Below are 20,850 nucleotides of genomic sequence, written 5' to 3'. Positions count from 1 at the left end.
ACTTGTTTTTCTCATTTCACTAGGCAAACTGGTGGAAGGGGTGGTCTTTCCTCCTTCCTTCCCAGTGCCTAGACTCTGCGGGCTACGTAAACGGGCCCTGAAGAAATGAATGCACAGAGCTCTGTTCTGAGGGCCGGGTACGGCCCGTTCCAGACCTCGCCTGGCGCTCCCCCCCTTCTCCCGGCCTGACGTGTAGAATTCCTCCAGCGCAGGGCCGAGTGCTCTGCTGCAAGGGTTATTTTGACCGACTGAATTTCACTGCTGGGTGAGAGCAGGTGAAGACCGAGCCCTGGAACAAAGAGCGTGTTGATTTCCCTTCGCCCTCCCTTCCTCGTCCGAAGTGAGGACTGTTCTCGGAGCTCCCTCGTGAGGAGGCTGGAGACCCCGAGACGCCATGAACCAGAAGTGCTTCAGGATGAGCGCAGGGGAGGGCCAGGCGGGGCGGGTGCCCTCGGGGGCTTCCCCTCGTTGGAAAGGGTGGGTCCTGTGGCGTGACTTCTAGGGCCTCAGCAGGTGGGGGAGGAAAGCTCTGAGGGCCGTGGGTCCCGGCGCCCCTGACACCCGGTCCAGACGGCGCTCCCCACCAGGTTGCCCCCAACCTGCCCTGGCTCTTCACACAAAGAGGTGCATCGTGGCTTTTGGGGCACTACTGTCTTCAGCATCACTCTGCCTGTTCCCTCCTCTCCACTTCCAGTGACGTGGAATAAGAACAGGACACGTTTTGTTTTTTAATCTTCATTTATTTTGGGGAGAGAAAGAGACAGAGCCTGAGCGGGGGAAGGGCAGAGAGAGGGGGAGACACAGAATCCCAAGCAGGCTCCAGGCTCTGAGCTGTGGGCACAGAGCCCCACACGAGGCTCGAACTCACGGAGTGCGAGATCATGACCTGAGCCGAAGTCGGACGCCTAACCGACAGAGCCACCCAGGCGCCCCAGAACAGGACACATTTTAGACGTTTGTAAGATTTTCTTAAACCAAGGAGCGCGGCAGACATTTTGTTCCACAAGCCGTGGCCAAACCCGGCGTCTCTATTCCTTTTACTTCTCACTGTTTACTTTTGTAACGTCTGCTATTATCAGATGTCACCACCTTCAACTTTTGGGAGCCAGAGTGTAATCTATATGGGTAGTAAGTTTATGCCAACTTTCTTTGATCTAAGGAAAACATTTTCCAGGATATGTAATTAGGTTGACATTTCCCCACTGTGTCACATAAGGGTTATCCTTGCGATTCCAGATTGCAAGTACCTCGTTTGGCGTCCCCTCTTCAAGGAGCCTTCCCTGACTTGTCCCAGCTGAGCTACTGACCCCCGTGCTGGGCTCTGGTGCAGTTTGCATGTGATTTATTGCCTCGTGCCTCTGTCTGCCCTGCTGGCATCAGAGTCCCTGAGGGCATGGTTTGGTTCTTACTGGCACCTTCCTGTAGCTCCAGAATCCGGTCTGTGTAGGTCACTGAGTGAGTGCTTGTTGTAGGGAGGAATGGAGAAGGGGAGAGAGAGGAAGGAGGGAAAGAGAACAAGAAGAGATCTCTCTTTCTGCTGCAGAATAGCGATTGCCTTGGTTTATTAACAATGCTATAGAGACGTCACAAAGGCTCACAAAGTCACTGGTATTGAACGTACTCTGTCTGCAGCTGTTTACTGAGCAAAGACACTTTGAGCACACTCAGCGTGTCAGGCCAGTGTGAGTCCAGGTGGCGGGGGAAAGTAATGAAACAGAATTCCGACCCTCTGGGAACTCGCATGCGAAGAAATGGCTGTTCATATGGTGCAGGATGTGGGAGTGGATTCGTGGGCAAGCTCAGGAGCACAGGCCGCAGAGCCTCCCTCCCCCAGCGAGTCGGAAGGCCTCCCCCAAGAGGAGGGTTTTGAGCTGGGCCTCAGAGGGTCATGGGGATTCAGTAGATGAAGAAGGGTGGGGGACATCGAGGCACAGGGGCTGGCCTGCCCTGCAGAGACACGAGGTGGGAAGAGCGAAAAGTGCAGAGGACAGCACGAGCAGGCAAGAGAAGAGACGAAAACGAGAAGATTAGGTCGGGACCAGATCCAAACTCAGCGGTCAGCCTCCACCTAGGTCAGGGTTTGCCTGTGTTTTTTAAAACCCGTGCTTTTCTTTTGCTCTTACTCGGGAGCCCCACGAACTAGTTAATAAGAGTTTGTCAGGGCACCTGGGTGGCTCAGTCGGGTAAGCATCTGACTTCGGCTCAGGTCATGATCTCACAGTTTGCAAGTTCGAGCCCCGCATCAGGATTGCTGCTGTCAGTGCAGAGCCTGCTCTGGATCCTCTGTCTCCCTCTTTCTCTGCCCCTACCCCACTTGTGTGCGCTCGCTCTCTCTCTCTCAAAAATAAATAAACATAAAAAAAATACACACTCACCAAAAAAGAGTTTGTCAACCTTTACTTTCTGCGGTGGATATTAAAAAAGAAAAGATGCATTGAATCTGCTTTTCCAAATTCCCTCCTCTCCATGTTCTGATGAACTCTGAACAGGGGGAGGCGTCCTCCCTTAGGAATCTCTGTAGGTCACCCCTGAAATGGTGCAGGGGCGGTGTGACAGTTTTCTCCAACAGCTGGCTCAGGAATCTAGTCTGGAGAGAGGCTGGGGAGAGTGCCATCTGTGTATTGACTGTGCTGCCCAAAGAGGCGGACAGTCAACTAGAAATCCCACCCGTTTGTTTTGTGTGCCTGGCTGGCTGTAAGAGTGGCTGGAAGGAAGCAAGGGGGGCTGCTGATTATGAGCTACCTCTAGAGAAATGGGGGCTGGGAGGTGGGACTGAAGCCACGATTCATGTTCTGCTTTCCTTCCTTCTGTGTTCCTCAGAACAGAGGAGTCCCCCTGGGAGATCATAAGTGGGGCTGTCTGACCTCAGAGGCTAATTTCTTGTAGACTCTGCCCTGCATAGAGTTGTGACCATTGTCCGGCCCCTGTCCATCCTTCCCTGTCTCCTGCCCGTGTGTGCACCGTCAGGGATTGGGTGTGCGTGGGCCACCCCAGAAGGACTGACCCACTGAGGTGCCCCCTTGTCTACTGCCACTGCCGGCCGGAAACAGGCCTGGGTACCAGCCCCCCAGACACCTCGTGCCCATGCGGCTTGTAGATGAGTCACGCACACTTCGTGTGACGTGATGTACGTGCTCCTGGGGCTGCGCTCCCTGAGATGTCAGGTATGACTAGGGTGACAAACCCTTGCCGGGCACAACTGCTCCTGGGGAGAGTGCCCGCCTTAATTTGTGTGTAGCGTAACCTCAGCTCACACTAGAACTTATCTTTCGCTGGTTCGTGTTCAGTTTTCTCTTCCACGTGGAACGTGTTTCCTGTCGTTTTTTTTCTCCATTAACTTGAGGGAAACACATGATTTGAGCCGCCCTCTGCCGTATCCAGTTCAGCCTTCGTCAGGTGGTTCACCCAGCATACTTCGTTCAGCATTTTAGCACTAGAACTAACAAAAATTACAGTGGAGAGTGCTGGCACGCCTGGGGGTAGGTTTTTGGTTCAATTACGTGGAAAGAGAATAACAAAACTAGATTATCACGTAAGAGAACGTTTTCAGAGACTCAAGCTGAACAAACGAATCTTTAAGTGTTATCTGGGGGGGAAAGTTGGGTTCGTTGCGATAATAAACTTTCTGGACAGGAGCGTGGCTGCACGAAATGTTTGACAGGAAGGATGCTTATGGCAGAGCTATGGAAACTATAACAATATCCTGTAATAAATTATTTAAGAGTATCAGTATTTCTGAGCCTCGGGATGTGGGAGGAAAATTAAACAATGGAAACCATGTTAAGAGCTTTTTATACTTTTATACATACTTGACAGACCTCTTTTGCAAGTGCTGTTTTCATCAGCCGAGTTCTAAGGACGTAGGATGCCAGGGAATATCCTGAGGGGGAGCATGAAGAAAATGGACAAATTAGTGAATATCATTCCTGTTTTTGCTGTCTGTTCTCAAGGACAGTTGTTTAAGATATAATGGGTTCTGCTGTGAGGAAAGCCCTTAGAAATAGGAGAGCGTGGGTGGGTTTTGGAAGACCTGTCGTCCAGGAGGGCTTCATTTTGTGAATCCTCACTTGCTGACATTGGGTCGCTTGACCTCGGGAAGGATTTAAAGCAGGAAACGCAATCGTATGACTGTTCTTCCCTCGCTTACGATACTGGCCTCGATGTTGATTTTAGCTTTTGCCAAGTCGTTGTTGAGTATTTCGTGTGTCTAGCGTGTGCTGTTTGTGACCACAGCTGGAAATCTGACCAACACCATCACAGTTGTGGGAACAGTTAGTACTTGAATATAGAGGGTCTGGGACACATGTCCAAGTATGTTGTGATACAGGACGTGGTAAGAAGCGTTCTCAAGCTAGATCATTTTATTTTTTACTTGGCTTGCATTGTTTTCAAAATCTTTAATGATATTCGCATAATATAAGGGCAAATTTTTACTTTTCCCACTTAACAAGAGGCATACGTGGTTTAATTTGCTTTAAATTAGTTTTGTTCGAAAAAGCATCATTTATAATGCTATATAAATGTTTAAGTGAATATTTTTGGTTTGGGCCTTAGCATTGTGCTTTTATAGGTTGATGTTTACCATTCTGTCTACTATTTAGAAAACTAGATAGGGTATTAAATTTTATAATTTTCATGTCTGTTTCTAAGTGACGAGGTAAGGGAAGGTTCTAGGTGGCGAAGTGCAAGCACATTTCAAATAACACATGGGAGACATCAATAGTTTTCATGCCATCTGCTAAAAATAAGATTATACGTTCTCCTTCTAGCATTTTCTAAATACTAGAAACATCTTGAGGTGGTTTGTAAGAATTTCTACCAGATAAAAGTCATTATAACGGAACACCTTGAGTCAAGTTTATAAAATTATCATTTTTATGTTCCTCCTCGCTTGCCATCATTTTTCCAACATCTTCACTTGCTGTCTTCAGCCAGTGGTCCATTACGTTTGCAAACGGGATAGCCTACGACAGAAACCAGAAGAAACTCCGTGAGATCAGACTCCATGAGGCTGGCTGTGCAGCACAGCGACGGGCCCTGAGCACACCTGCTCACAGCCTCCATGGATGAAATGTGGAGGCTCTCCAGCTATTTCCCAACAAAGGGAAGATATATTGCACTAATGGTTTTATTGGTTGATTTTTTTTAAGTGTTTATTTTGAGAGAGAGCACGAGAGAGCAAGCAGGGAAAGGGCAGACAGAAAGAGAATCCCAAGCAGGCCCCATGATGTCAGCTTAGAGCCTGATGCGGGACTTGATCCTATGAACCATGAAATCATGACCTGAGCCAAGATCGAGAGCCGGACGCTCAACCCACTGAGCCACCCGGATGCCCCCAGGGATTCATTTTTAAAGTCTGAAATCGAGAAGATGCCATAACGATCCTTACTGTTGTAAACCTGGAACGCTTTTGTGAATTTGGGGATTTGTGATTTTTTTGTCCTCTGAGAAGTGCTGCCTCTTCATGCCTGAGCGCACCTCCTTCCCACGCTGGTGTGTGGACTGCAGACCGCCCATTTTCAGGCCCAGGGAAAGAGTGTAAGCCAGTGACCAAAGGCAGGAGCAGGATATCAGGGAAGGCCTGGGTTGAATCATGGAAGATGGTTCAGTGTCTGCCACGCAGATAGGAGGGATCGGGGGCGGGGGGGGGGGTACAATTTTAAGTCTCTTGCGGTTTATAAGAAGACTTAAAAAAATAATTCCGTGTTTAGTAAAATGTCAATTGCTGTGGAGGAGAAAAAGGTACCCTGACTGAAACACTTAGCATGCTTCTAAAGGCAGAGAATTAATAGTGCTGGGGGGGGGGGGGGTGGGGGTGGTGGTGGTTATTTTATACAAAAACCTCTGCTTTTGGTTTTCATCTCTGCCAGCTCTCCCGCCTTCCTTTCCTTCTATGCACAGGCCCCAATAAAATAAATACAGTAAGCTCTCTTTTGAAAATTTACCTTAGCCTCTCTAATTAATGAACTCTGTGTGTCAGACTTCTGTGTCCTGAACACTGTACTTATGCCTTAAATAGAGAAATTATAAAGGAGTTGCAGATGGTCTTTGAGGAAACTGCCTTATGTTTGTGTTTAGAAACTGAGTTCCCTTTTGTTATAAATGTTTTAAAGTTAATATTTTTTGAAATTGAAAGCATTCTTTAGAGTAGGCTAGAAGCCAGCTATAGCTACTTGCACACAGACCAAGTTCTTTGTAGAAGTGAGTAATTAGGGCGAGGGGGTGCTGGGAAGTGGATGTCTCCTTCTGCTATGGGGTCGAATTACTCTGTTTGCAACGGGCTGTTCGTTTTCTTACGGCTGTTCAGCTTCGCCGTCAAGAGGTAATGGTATGTCGGCGATTTTCCCTAGTGTCTCAAATGCCTTCATTTATCTTCTGCTACAGTAAAAAGCTTCTAATTCAGAAAATTTAAGGAAAAATGTGAACTTTAAACATGTGTATAAGATAACTCTCTGAAGTGTTCACCTGCGTGTTGGTATGATTGCTGCAGGGGAACTTTTAATCCCAGAACACAAACGTCAGGTTCTGGACCTAGAACCTGAACCACATGACATAAGAATTTGGTTTGTAGAATGAATATACATACATATATGTATTCCAGCGTAGTTAACACACAGTATCATATTAGCTGCAGATGTACAACATGGTGATTCAACACTTCTGTACGTTACCCAGTGTTCATCCTGAGAACTGCATACCCTTCACCTACTTCTCTTAGCCCCCTGCCCACCTCCCCTTCTTGGTTTGTCTCTTTTTTTTCCTCCTTTGCTCATTTGCCTTGTTTCTTAAGTTCCAGATATGAGTGAAGTCATATGGTATTTGTCTTTCTCTGACTGATTCATTTGACTTAGCATTATTTCTCCATGATCCATCCGTGCTATTGCAAACGGCAGGATTTCGTTCTTTCTGATGGCTGAGTAATATTCCATTATATACATACCACTGCTTCTTTATCCATTCACCAACCAGCGAACGCTTGGGCTGCTTCCATAATTTGGCTACCATAGATAATGCTGCAATAAACATAGGGGTGCACATAGGTTTTTGAGTTACTGTTTTCATATTCTGTGGGTATATACCCAGCAGTGGAAATACTGGATCATGTGGTCGTTCTATTTTTAATTTTTTTGAGGAAACTCCATATTTTTTTTGAGCATACTTTTACTTTTCCACATTGGCTGCACCAGTTCACATTCCCACAAACAGCACGCCAGGTTTCCTTTCCTTTTTCTCCACATCCTCACCAATGCTTGTCTCTTGTGTTTTAATTTCAGCCATTCTGACAGGTGTGAGGTGATAGCTCATTGTAGTTTTGATTTGTATTTTCCTGCCAGTGAGTGATGTTGAGCGTCTTTTCGTGTATCTGTTTGCCACCTGAATGTCTTCTTTGGAGAAATGCCTATTCATGTCTTCTGCCCATTTTTTAACTGGATTATTTGTTTTTTTGGGTGTTGAGTTGTATCAATTCTTTGTATATGTTGGATACTAACCCTTTATCTGCTATGTCATTTGCAAATACTTCTCCCACTCAGTAGCTTGCTTTTTAGTCTTGTTGATTGTTTCCTTTACTGTGCAGAGGCTTTTTATTTTGATGTAGTCCCAATAGTTTATTTTTGCTTTTGTTTCCCTTGCCTTAGGAGACATATCTAGAAAAATGTTGCTACAGCCGATGCCAGATAAATTACTGGCCACACTCTCTTCTAGGATTTTTATGGTGTCAGGTTTCACATTTAGGTCTTTAATCCATTTTGAACTTCTATTTTTGTACGGTGTAACTAGGTGCTCCAGTTTCATTCTTTTGCATGTAACTGTTCAATTTTCCCACCACCATTTTTTGAAGAGACTGTCTTTTTCCCATTGGATATTCTTTCCTGCTTTGCTGAAGATCACTTGACCATATAATTGTGGATTCGTCTCTGGGTTTTCTGTTCTTTTCTATTGCTCTATGTGTCGATTTTTGTGGCACTACCATACTGTTTTGATAACTGCGGCTTTGCAGAATATCTTTAAATCTGGGACTGTGGATTGTGATACCTCCAGTTTTGTTCTTCTTTTCCATGATTGCTTTGGTTATTTGGGTTTTTTGTCTTTCCGTACAAATTACAGGATTGTTGGTTCTAATTCTCTGAAAAATGCTGTTGGAATTTTGATAGGTATTGCATTAAATCTGTAGATTGCTTTGGGTAGTGTGGACATTTGAACAGTATTTGTTCTTCAGATCGATGAACATATAATAACTTTCTGTTTGTGTTGTCTTCAATTTCCTTCATCCGTGTTCTATAGTTTTCAGAGTATGTGTCTTTTATCTTTTTAAGTTTATTCCTAGGTATTTTATTCTTTTTAGTGCGATTGTAAATGGGATTGTTTTCTTAATTTCTCTTTCTGTACACTAATAATGAAGAGAAGGTTAATGGATTTCCATATGTTGATTTTGTATCATGCAACCTTTCTGAATTCATTTATAAGTTCTAGTAGGTTTTAGGTGAAATCTTGAGAGTTTTCTGTAAATAGTATTATGTCATCTAGAAATAGTGAAGGTTTACTTTTTTACCAGTTTTGATGCCTTTAATCTCTTTTTCTTGTCTGTTGCTGTGGCCAGGACTTCTGTACTATGACAAATGAAAGTGGTGAGAGTAGACATCCTTGTCTTGCTCCCTATCTTAGGGGAAAAGCTATCAGTTTTTCACCATTGAGTAAGATGTTAGCTGTGTGTATCTCCTCTATGGTCTTTATCATGTTGGAGTACATTCCTCTAAACCTACTTTGTTGAGAGTTTTTATCATGGTTCATGGAACATTTAAAGTTTTACTTTAGTTGTTTTTACAAAATACAGAGGTTCAGCGATCATTTGTGCTAGCTCACTAGAACTTTACTATCTAGAAAGGCTACAGTGTTATGTTATGAAGGCTTCTGAATATTTCAAAAGAAATATTGTGAAGAGTATACATAGCTATATTTGATAATTAGAAGATAACTTAAACGTGTGTTGTAATTTTATGTCATAGTAAATATTTTTTTTTTTTTTAATTTATTTTTGGGGCAGAGAGAGACAGAGCATGAACGGGGGAGGGTCAGAGAGAGAGGGAGACACAGAATCGGAAACAGGCTCCAGGCTCCGAGCCATCAGCCCAGAGCCCGACGCGGGGCTCGAACTCACGGACCGCGAGATCGTGACCTGGCTGAAGTCGGACGCTTAACCGACTGCGCCACCCAGGCGCCCCAGTCATAGTAAATATTTTAAAGTAATAATCCAACAGGTTTTAGAAAGAATTTTTTTAACTTAATTGCTTTTTTATTGAAATAATCCCAGTAATATGCTTTTTTTTTTTTTTAAGTTTATTTATTTAGAGCGGGGAGGGAGGGGCAGAGAGAGAGGGAGACAGGGAGAATCCCAAGTGTGCTCCGTGCTGCCAGTACAGAGCTGACATGGGACTCCAACCTGTGAACCGTGAAATCATGACCTGAATTGAAACCAAGAGTTCGACACTTAAACAACTGAGCCATCCAGGCACCCTATACTATGCTTTTTGAAAGGCATCTTTGTGTGAAGTATTCATTCATTGGTTATTTAACCTGTGTAATTCCCCAAGAAAACAGTTTATACAAAGAAATGCTTTGAAAAGTGGTTAAACTTTTATTTCTGGACTTTATTTCCATTCTTTTATTTGAAGAATGAATTCCTTCATTCTCAGATTTTCACTTGAGCACATAAGGATATACTAGTGAGTGAAATCAATATTTTTAATAAAAGTGGGAGTAGGCAGGCATGCTTAGGCAGGTAGCTCAGTCTGTTGAGCATCTGACTCTTGATTTTGGCTTAGGTCATGATCTCAGAGTTCATGGGCTCGAGCTGTGTGTTGGGCTCCTTACTGACAGCAAGGATCCTGCTTGGGATTCTCTCTCTCTCCTTTTGCTTCTCTCTCTCTCTCTCTCTCTCTCTCTCTCTCCCTCCCTCTCTCAAAATAAATAAATATTTAAAAATATATATTTAAAAAAAGTGAGAGTGGGCAAAAAGTTAAACTGTTTTAGCTCAGGAACACTAGCACTCAGCGCCTCTCAGAATAATATGAATGAGGAACTTGTCTGGAATTTGTTCAGTAGAAATTTAAAATCTCCTACCTCTATTGTGGAGTGAGGCGAAATGAGAGAGGAGGGTAGCCGACTGGTACCAGTGAAGACAGGAAAAGGAAAAGAAGGGAGGAAAGTAAACAAAGGAAAAGATAATGCAAGAGATGTGGGGACTATCATTCATTCATTCATTTTGCACAGTTATTTTGTGCCCTGTGTACCAGGCCCCTAGCATTTTTTTTTAATGTTTATTTTTGAGAGAGAGAGAAAGAGTGAGCATGAGCGGGGGAGGGGCAGAGAGAGCAGGAGACACAGAATCCGAAGCAGCCTCCAGGCTCTGAGCTGTCAGCCCAGAGCCCAGTGCAGAGCTCGAACTAATGAGCCGTGAGATCATGACCTGAGTCGAAGTCAGACGCTTAACCTACTGAGCCACCCGGGTGCCCCTCAGGCCCTTGGCATTTTAAGCAGAGGATCAAACAGCCCCTTGTGCTCTTCTGATGTGTAAGCCTGTCATCGACTAGACTAATGGAAAAGAGCATAAAACAGAAGATGAGCTAGAGTGGAGAGAGAGAATGCACAAAGGGATGTCAAGAGATTGGATGGCTAAAGACAAGAGAAATGGAAGGTTAACTTCTTACTCCTTGTCAGAGCACAGACATCCATCTCTCTTCCTCACCTACCGGGTGCCTGTGATTTCTGGCATCTTCTCCAACCCTCGTTCTAGACAGTGATCCTCTGGGGACACTGAGGACCACACCCACACAACCATCCATCCATCAGAAAACCCTTTAGAAGTGTCTTGCACGTCAGGAACCACCAACACTGCCCTGTGTGTATTTTACACCCATAGGTGTGTGTGGTGCTGAGTAAAAGGGTGCATGATGACCCCGTGTGAGAAATGCCACGAAGAGATGAGTAAGTGGCTAAGTCCGAGGGATCGGGAAGTTTCCTGGAGGAAGACACAGCAAGCTGACATTTCCCCTTGTTAGCTCTTTCTTTTTAAAAATTCCGTCAGAGTAAACTGATTTTAAAAGAGCCTCTCATGTGCTGTATGGTGCAGAAAAGATGTTTACATTTTGGTTTGACCCAAAAGTTAACAAATTAGATCTGTCTGATCTGGTTTTTCATTGGTGCATTACTTTCGGTAAAGTCCTGATTATGCTTTAAACATAAGTGTTAAAGTTCCTGTTCCCCACCCCCAAATTCATACCCATTTAATGTTTAAAGTTTCAAAAAGAAAACACAGGATCTTTTGTCCCGTCTTTCCACCCTCCATTTTATGCATAAATATGTACAGACGGTACTCTCTTGCAATTTAATGTGAAACACATGCCCTTAAAGCCACTTAACCAGTATGTGTTCAAAATATGTGCGTGTGCACCAGTTTATTTCCTGATTGGAAACTGCAGTTTGATCAGATTTTTAGAGCAAACGCCAAGCCATAGGTTGCTCTACATTTCACGGAAGAGCTCTTTAGAGCAGTTGGAAGGGTCTCAAAGGACCGAATGCTCTTTCGTACATGACATCTTTCATATAAACCTGATTTAGAGAAATTCGTCGTCACTTGTTTTGCCCTTTACAGAAACTATAACAGGAAGTCAGCGTCTCTTTGTAGTCCCCGCTTCCTCTCGAGTCTACACTCTTGATGGGCTTTGCTCTGTATTGTCCTAAATGCCCATCTCCGGCCCCGCTGGTGCCCTGAACTCTGGGTGCTCGTGCATACGCAGCCGTGGCTGGGACGTGTGACGGGCCGTGTCAGACTGAGCGCGGCTGAAAACAGAGCCACTGGACTCGCCCCCGGGCTCCCGCAGTCACACCTGTTTCTTCTACAGCCTTCCTCGTGTTAACGAATGGCAACTGTAATCTCCTTCCGGCCCACGCTCGAACCCGATCCGTGGCTCTTGCTGCTCCCATGTAGGCTGTCCGTGAGCAAATCCTGTTAGCAGCACCACTCACAGCCCCCCGCTTCTGCCACCGGCACCCCCGGCCTCCAGTCTCACGGGGCTGCTCATTTCCTCTCCTTCCGGCCTTGTCTTCCTATAGCCGCATTCTCTACATCACAGGAGAGTGATCCTTTCCAAACAGAAATCAGATCCATTCCTGCCTTGGCTCAGAAGCAACCCAGTGGCTTTCTGACTCGTTTAGAATAAAATTTAGATGTGGCTCTAAATCCATACAAGATCTAGCTGCCTCTCTGATCTCATATCTTACCCCCTCTTTTTCTCCCTCACTCTGCTTTGCCCATGCCAGCTTTCTTGCTGTTACTCTATATCTAAGGATATTCACACCTCAGGGCCTTTGCACTTGCTCTTTCTCATGACACGAACCTTCACCACTCCAATATGCACATTTCATTTCCACAGCTTCTTTAGGTCTCTGTTTAAATGTCACCTTATGCTAAAGAGCTTTCCTGAGCACTTTTTCCTCTGTCCCTTGGCCTTGTTTCTTCCTTAGCTTTTATTCACCTGTGACATTTTTCTATCTGAGTTTTTATCTGTCTCCCCCACTAAGATTTAAGCTTCATGAAGGCAGGATCTTTGTTTAATTTCTTCACTGCTCATCCCCAGCACCTGCCTGAGACAGCGATGTGTGGCCAGGATCTAGATTTTCTGATTCTAAGTCAAGACTCTTCTCATGATTCTGGGTGGCTGTCCATAGGTTTTGAGGTCCCTTGAGCACAGTGATTCCACCTTTTATTCCTTTTGCCCCACCACCCCCATTGGGTATAAGACCATGCTATCTACTCTGAGGCATCCCGCATGCCTAGAAAATGCTGTGGCTTGACGGAAGGACTTTCTGAGCGCATTGTGGCCCGTCCGCTCAGATCACAGGCTCTCTCGGGGTGTACTTCCCTCTTTGTAGGAGAAAGACAGGCTGCTGTTACTCATCAGATACACAGTATTTGGAAACTGCAGGCAGTTTGAGGGAAAAAATCCAATGTGGTAGGAGTCTGGTTCTCAGTAAATAGATTATGTGTATTCTGAAATTTGAACCTTTCATGTAACTGTGTAACTTCGGGGGAGAGGATTAGACTGAAATTAATAGGCCCTGTGCTGGTTTAAGCCTGAATTTTTGTGCAGGTTGTTGACATTTCTGCACTTACCCACCTGACCTTCCTGTGGAAAGTGTGTTCCAGGTACATTCTTTTGCAAGTGAAAGAGCATCCACGTTTGGCTTGGATCTTTCCAAAGCAGCTACTAAAAGCATTAAACTCCTGCATTTTCTTTTGAAAATTTCTGTTCTGTCGCCTGCCACTTTCCTTAGGTGACTCTGGTAATCCTGGTGGTGTTCCCCCTTGTTTTTGCAGGTGATCTGCAACTCCTTCACCGTCTGTAATGCGGAGATGCAGGAAGTTGGCGTTGGCCTGTATCCGAGGTAAGGCGAACGTATCTCCCTTACTCCTTTACTGGGAGGAGCGACCGTAATTCCCGCCAGCTCCCCAGCCCTGCGGAAGGTGTTAGAAAGGCTATCGCTGCGGCGGGTTCAAAAGCAACGCTTGAAACCTGATGATAAACGATAAGAAAATGGAGAATGTGAACTTTACAGGGAAGAATTGTATAACCCCGTTTTATATGCTGTGGTGTCAACAAAGAGCTTTAGGCAGAGCTCAGACCTAAATTCTTGCCCTCAGGAACCTGAGAAGTTGGGGATCGTGGCTGCTGACAAACGACAGCCCGGGATTTGGTCCCTGCCCGGGTCTGACGCCGCAGCCCCCTGGGCGGAAGCGCACAGTTCTCATTCCGCGAGCGCAGTCCCCCCTCGCTTCCGTTTGTTTGCATGCTGGGAAGGTCCGGATGCAAATATAGCCCTTCTTGTAACTAATCGTGAGCCTGAGAAGTCGGCTTCCTTTCGTATTTCTCACAAGCCTGAAAAATCACAGGTCTGTTGGTGAGGGTCGTCCGAAAGCACTGGCACAGGCGTGCCGGTTGGGTTGGCTGGGTTGGCACCGCCTGGTTCCGGCTCGGCCCCCACATGCTGGCATGTGCCGTGTGCTTCCCGTGTCTGTCTCATCTGTAAATGACCCTCATGAGATAAGCGTGGTGACTACATTTGGAAAGCACGTGCAAGGGCCAGGAGGGTGCTCCCTGCTCAGTAAATGCTCACTCGCACCTGCTCTGAGTACTATCGGATATGGTGCGGCTTAAACCCAGTCCCCTTCCCGGATGGTCACCGGCACTAAGACGCCTGTGTCGTGGCCCCGCACACGCCGGGATCTAGACAGCAGGATGCCGCCAGCGTTCTGTGTAAGAGGGAGGACTCTCCTCTTGCCCCAGCGTGGCTGTGCGCATCCTGCAAAGGGGCCGCGTGGACCAGATGCCGTGTGGTGGGGTCCCCGGCTGCTGTCTAATGAGACAGCCGTCCCCCCGCGTTCACCCGCAGAAAGGACTCAGAGCACGCTTCCCTAAGTAGCCTCCGTGTTGTGTCGGGGAGCATTTCACCGTGACATGGGCTGGTGACAGCTCTGGGCCTTCCCCCAGAGCACTCAGCCCCTGGTGCACTGTCAGCCTCCCCTGTCCCCGCACCCCGGGCTGAAGTGCCTTCTTATTATCATTATAGTCATGAAATTTACATGTTGGACTGTATCTGCTGAGTGACGGTACCCCGTTTTTCCTTCCTGCAGTATGTCTTTGCTCAATCACAGCTGTGACCCCAACTGCTCCATCGTGTTCAACGGGCCCCACCTCTTGCTGCGAGCGGTCCGCGACATCGAGGCGGGAGAGGAGGTAAGATTTCCCGGCACCTGGCTTGCCCTCGCATCAGAGACCCTCTCGCTCTCCACACGGCCCTTCCGGAAACCGGTTGTGCCTGAGGGGCAGCTCCTCATCATCCCCCTGCTGGGGAGAGGAGCCGTAACGGTCCACCCAGCGACCCGTGTGCCCATCAGTACTTGTCCAGGATGACAGATGGACTGTCTCTGGGTATCAGTAGCTCCTGTTGTTCGTGTGCCAGAGAGAGAGAGAGTGTGTGACGAGCGTACGTGTCCCGTGTGTGACGCTCCCTGCCCCCTCACTCTCTGCCAGTCGTCATCCCTCCACGGGCAGGAGGGCAGCCGGCTTGTGAATGGATCCCAAGGGCTTACTTACTCCCAAGGCCACTCCTCACATTTTGAAGGTGACTCATTTTCCCCTTCACGCTAAGAAAGTAAGCAAATTGCACTCTTTCAAGTTGTCATTGGGCCTTTACAAAGCCTCTCTGCGTGATTGTTAAAGCAAAGATGTGACGGGGAAGAGAGGCCAGGGCGTAGAACCTTCAGCAGTGACTTAGCCTTGACCCTTTGGGTTTGTAGCCTGCCGCACCGGCCTCGTTTGCAGAAGCCCGAGGTCTCAGGAGGCAGCTGAGGGTGAACGGGGGCCCACACAAGGTTGGCACAAGCACCACCCTGAATGCGGGGTTATCGGTGTCTACGCTTGTGAGAACCCACTTTCCTTCTATCTTCCAATTTGCTAAAGTGGATGTTTATTGGAAGGAAAGCAGAGTATCATACTCTTTTATTGCATTTATGCAGGTAATAAATAAATAAAACCAGCCAATAAAACCTGAACTCAGAGGCACCAGATTTTACGTAGACAGGGAATTGGCTTTGATAAGACTCCCTCCAAAGGGATTTTCAACCAAATGAGCTGTTATGCAGCCACTTGCCGAATTTCCAGCTTTTAGGAACGGTGTACTCAGTATACTGGGGTATCTGTCAGTAATGTGGAGAATCTCGTGGTTTTTCCTGGGGACACATGTGACTTCAGGGCGGCTGAGAAAGGGATCTGTGCATTTTTGGCAGCGTTAGTAACAGAGCTGAAGGCCGGCTGCTGCTGACGACGCTGCTGCCGATATCATGATGATTTTACTGAATTAAAATAAATCGGCCACATGAGAAGCAAACAGAAAAACCATTAGAAACTGTTGCAATTCTCAGGAAGGACAAAGAGATTTTCTCCTGTCTTGTTTTCTAGGCGTGGCTGCCAATTATTTTCCTGGGTTGGTTTTCATTTAGTTGAAAAAGCGTCTTGTGTTTTGGTGCTTATTTCACTTTTTTTCACGTACATCTCTGGAGCAACGAGCAGATCCCTCCTCCGGCTTCACCCAGAACAGTTGTGCTCAGCATCGGGCCCTGCAGACTCGGGTATTTTCCCGCCGGGCACTTACCAGAGCGGCTTCTCCTACCAGAGAGGCAGGATTCTCCCTACAAGGCCTTTTCTACCATCCTGTTCGGAAGATGATGTGGTGTAACTGAGGCATAATTCACGTACCACGTGATGTAAGCTTCAGGTGGACGACGCGACGATGCGCCGTTTGCATCTGGTGCGAAATGATCACCGTTGTACGTCCGGTTAACGTCCGTCACCACACATAGTCACAGAACGTTTTTTTCTTGTGATGAGAACTTTTAAGATTTACTCTCATAGTGACTTTCAAATGTGCTTCGCAGGATCGTTAACTATAGTTGCCGTGCTGGGCATCACAGCCTTAGGACTTCCTTTATAACCGGAACTTTCCACCTTTATAACTGGAACTTTCCACCTTTTGACCCGCTTTACCCCACCTCTGGCAACTACCAGTCTGTTTTCTCTGTCTGTCAATGAGCTGGATTTCTTTTTTTCAGAAAATAAAAATTTCCCCACCTCATCGCGCATGCCTTGGTGGGTGACATTTCTCTGCACAGTTGTCCCCCGCCCCCATTTTACATACCCTTCCAGGACCTTTCAAACATCATCTTGTCAATAAAGCTTTTCCCGATGTCCCAAATTAAAGGAAGGTCTTTCACTTTGAGATCTCCTTTACGGTGGTTATTAATATTTCTGTGCAGTTATTCTGGCTCTTTTGGTGACTTCTCTGTTTGCCATACTTCTCTATCTCCTTTATCACCCAGCACTTGGCCTTGCACCCAGGAGGCATTTCGTTACTCGTTGTTGATTTGACTTCCTATTAAATGGCCCTTACTGTAAAGACCAGGAGTGCTTCTCACCAAGGGCACTGTTGACATTCTAGATGGATCCGCTGTTCATCATTCACTTTTGGGTCACTGAAGGCTGGTGTCCTGAGTCCCTGCTCAGCCAATGCCTGTAGCCACCTGCCTCGAAGAACTAACATACATCCTGCACATTTAAAACTGGCAGAGGTGGGCCAGAGGGAGAACCAGGAGAAGAGCTATTTTGAGGTGGATTAAGAGAGGTAATTCCTTTTTATTGTGCAAATAGTTGCTTTTGGTAAGTTGGGTGAGGAAGCAAATTTAAGAATTTTGGTAATTTTGGGGTGCCTGGATGGCTCAGTTAAGCGTCCGACTTTGGCTCAGGTCATGATCTCATGATTTGTGGGTTCGAGCCCCACATTGGGCTCTGTGCTGGCAGCTCAGAGCCTGAAACCTACTTCGGATTCTGTGTGTCTCTCTCTCTCTGCCCCTCCTCTGCTCGCCTCTGTCTCTCTCTCTCAAAAATGAATAAATGTTAAAAAAAAAAAAAAAAAAGAATTTTGGTAATTTCATAGCATCAACTTTGCATTTTGGCTTTATTGCCCATGAGGGCACCCCAGTTTTATTATGTGCTCAGTGGGATATAAGTACCAGAATGTAGGCTCCACGAGGAAGACTATATAGTGTCTATAATAGGGAAGATTCTTAATCTGTGTTTTTGAGTGAATGAATAAAGCTTGTTAAAGACAACCAGAAGTGGGATAGAATCTTAGAGCCATTTTGAAACTATTGCTAATTTTCAGGTATATCCCATGGGCCCCACGAGGAAAGTAACATGAAAGCCAGGCACTGCCAGTTTGAGATAAGAGCATCTTAGAGCCAAATGAGGAGAGTTGGGAATTTGCACAGTCTCCACAATAACAAAGGTCACCATGGAAATTTCTTACCCGTGACATCTCCTCACATAAAGCCACCCTTCCGACCACTTTTGGACCATTTCCCTTCAAACCAGCACCATTTACAACACTTTGCTACTTAAGGATTTTCATTGTGATGTTGAGTTGTTAGGTCTGTTTGGTTTGGTTTGCTTTGGTTTTGCTTTTGGGTTTTTTGTCTCCTCATCCAGCAGTGATGTTTAAGTAGGGTTTAAGGCATGGTTCACGTGCTGGATTGCTGATGGCTGCTTCAGGGTTTTGTTACGCTATGAAATGTATATATCGGCTGGCGGTCTTCCAAAATATGGATCAGGGAAGAAAGCTGGACAGTCCGGGGCACCCTTGTGGGAATTCCTCGTTAGAAGAGGCTGTAGCTGTTATGAATAATGCCTCTGGCTGCCAGCATTTTCAGGACAAACGTGATTTGCATGAGCTGAGTATATCAGTATCTGTAATACTAGTTTTGATCTAAAGCGTTGTGGGTTTCAGGCAGTGTGTTTCTCCTCTCAGTCATCTTTGCTTAGGTGCTAAGTCACTTGACAGATTCACTCCATACTTAACTGGGTGTCATGTACCGTGGGGGGCACTGGGAACACAAAGACGAGTAAGACCCACCCATGCTTTCGGGAGCTCGAGGTATAATGGAGGAAACGGACACAGAACAGAAAAGAGCGAACAATAACAATATAAAGAGGACAATGGTATAAATACACATAGGGCTTTGTAGACATTCAGACTGGGGGCACCCAGGCGGTGGTAAGGGGCAGTAGCGGGGAGCGGTTGAAAAAGGCTTCCGTAGAACAAACTGAGGGTGGCTGGAGGGGAGATGGGGTAGGTTAAATGGGTGATGGGCCTCGAGGAGGGCACTTGTTGGGATGCGCACTGGGTGTCGTATGTAAACAATGAATCACTGGGTTCTGTTCCTGAAGCCAAGACCACCCTGTCTGTTAACTAACATGAATTTAAATAAAAAAAATAAGTAAATACAAAAGAGGGAGAGAAGAAGAGGTTGAAGTGAGCCTGTCACTTGAAGGATGACAACTGCCAGTACTTGTTGCTAATGAAAAAAACTGAAGTTTTCAACTACAAGTCGGTATTTTGGAAGACCTGTATCCACCACCGGTAGCACGACAGCCCCTCAGACCTCGAAAGACTTTCCCTGCGATACTGGTGGCGATGGCGGTGACTGGATTTTTTCATATTGGATGATGAAATGTGTCGATATCTGGAAGGTTGCCATGGTTCAGTGGACCGATGCGTGATGTTGCCAGATCACGCTTGAATAGAAGATCCGTGCCAAGTTCGACCAGTGGATTTGAACATAACTGAGTTCAAGACATTTACCTATGTGATTTTAGATTCCACATTTCTACTAATCTTTAAGAAACTACCTCTTGTAAAATGTTGGTGTAATACCATAGAAGAATATCCGTGATAATTATCTGTGAAGGCTATTAAAATATTCCTGCTTTTTCCAGTTAAGGTAAAAAAAAAAAAAAAAGAAAAAAACAACAGAAAAAAAACCCAAAAAACAAAAAACTTCCAGAGAAGTAACTCCTAGACTCTCGAAGGACCCACAGAGCTCAGGTTGGCTGAGACAGGGAAGGCGTCCTAGACAAATGCACAGAGGCAAGAGACGGAATGGTGGCTTCAAGGAACAGGAAGCATTCTTCTCAATAGACTGAAGACTTCAAATGTGACTGGCAGATGAGGGAATATGCAGGGACCAGACATTATCATAGGGACCCGTGGGGCCCGTTATGGCGTCTGGCCTATAGGAGGTCCTCATTAGATACTTGTCAAAGGGATGGGGACGGAAAGTGGGGCACCGCGGAAGCAGAGGGGTTGTGTGATCGGACCTTGCACGCGTAAGCAAGTGTGGGAGCATGAGGGTCAGGTGGATGCAGTAATCCAGGCGCGAGGTGACAGTGGTGTCCTGAGGTCGGGAGGCATTCACCTGGGGGCTCGTGATGGGGGATCTGAAGAGAATAATGCTGGAAGCCAAAACTGGCAGGATTTGATAATGGCTGAGTACAAGGGTGTGACAATGAGAAGAGAAAGAATAACACTCAGGTTTGATTTTAAAAAAGAAGTGAGATTTGCCATCTTTCAGTTCAGAGCCCGTATTAGCAGAAAAATTTATAATTGTGACAGTGTAATTCCAGAAATGGAAGCGAAGTCTAATTTTAATTTGATCTTTTTACCCGCTCTGTTGTACATAATGAAAAGATGGGCTTCATGGAAAAAGCGTTCATTTTGCCTTGAAATTTTCAAGTAAGCAGCAGGTCCGATATCCAGCAAATATCTTTCATGTTATTACTCTAACGTTGGGATGATTTACTGCCTTTCCCATAAAAACTGCTCTCAAATGGCAGAGCAATGGTCAGTGGCATTAATATTTTAATGCGATTTTGTTCTGTGCCATTAAGGCATCCACTGATCAATGGCAGAGTTTCACAAATACGTTCCTGCTAAATGAGCCCAACATTTAGTGAGCAGATTCTTCATTGAGAGCAGTGAATCAGTCAGTCTTCAATAAAGGTTTTTATCTTTGGCTGATAAAATGACTTAACTGTCATTACCAGCTAGTAATCTGTGTTTTCTCCCCCAAAATAGGAATAACAATGTTTTGCCATTGAGACCTTCAGTTTTCACACAGTGTATTTGGTGACATAGAGGGCACAGAGGAGGCACGGAGGCGGGGAACGGGGCAGTCTTCCCTGGAGAAGTGTTTTGGAGCCAAGCTTGCGGGATGAGAATGCTCTGAAAAAGTGGGTAGTGTGGGGAAGGCACTGGCTGGCCAGGGCAGGGAGGCGCAGCGCCCGCTGGCACCGTGTGCCTTGTTCCAGAGGCCTAGTGGTGTGCGTGCCTGAAGACGGGAGGGTGTGCGGAGAGATACTGAGGCAGAAAGGCAGACCGAAGAGCAGCGGAGAAGCCCTTGTG

At 46.1% G+C, this 20,850-nt stretch overlaps 1 protein-coding gene and 1 long non-coding RNA gene across 5 annotated transcripts in view; one reads left to right on the top strand and one right to left on the bottom strand.

Moving 5' to 3' along the window:
• SMYD3 (SET and MYND domain containing 3) overlaps positions 1-20,850 on the top strand; it is a 684,046-nt gene that overhangs the window by 514,163 nt on the left and 149,033 nt on the right. For all 4 annotated transcript variants that reach the window (XM_019422442.2, XM_053909416.1, XM_019422434.2 and 1 more), the window contains 2 exons: positions 13,376-13,443; positions 14,690-14,792. In XM_019422442.2, the coding sequence (XP_019277987.1) occupies positions 13,376-13,443; positions 14,690-14,792 (171 nt within the window). The remainder of the gene's footprint in view (positions 1-13,375; positions 13,444-14,689; positions 14,793-20,850) is intronic.
• On the bottom strand, positions 15,607-16,398 carry LOC109251133 (uncharacterized). The gene is made up of 2 exons (XR_002073370.2): positions 16,210-16,398; positions 15,607-15,910 (listed from the first exon to the last, which is right to left on the bottom strand). It is a non-coding gene; the product is annotated as an uncharacterized LOC109251133 (long non-coding RNA).

This window comes from Panthera pardus, unplaced genomic scaffold, assembly GCF_024362965.1.
Source record: "Panthera pardus isolate Hobbes unplaced genomic scaffold, ASM2436296v1 HiC_scaffold_21, whole genome shotgun sequence".
NCBI classification, from domain to species: Eukaryota; Metazoa; Chordata; class Mammalia; order Carnivora; family Felidae; genus Panthera; species Panthera pardus.
The sequence above is the reverse complement of the archived record's forward strand: the minus strand, read 5'-3'. Positions and strand labels throughout refer to the sequence as shown.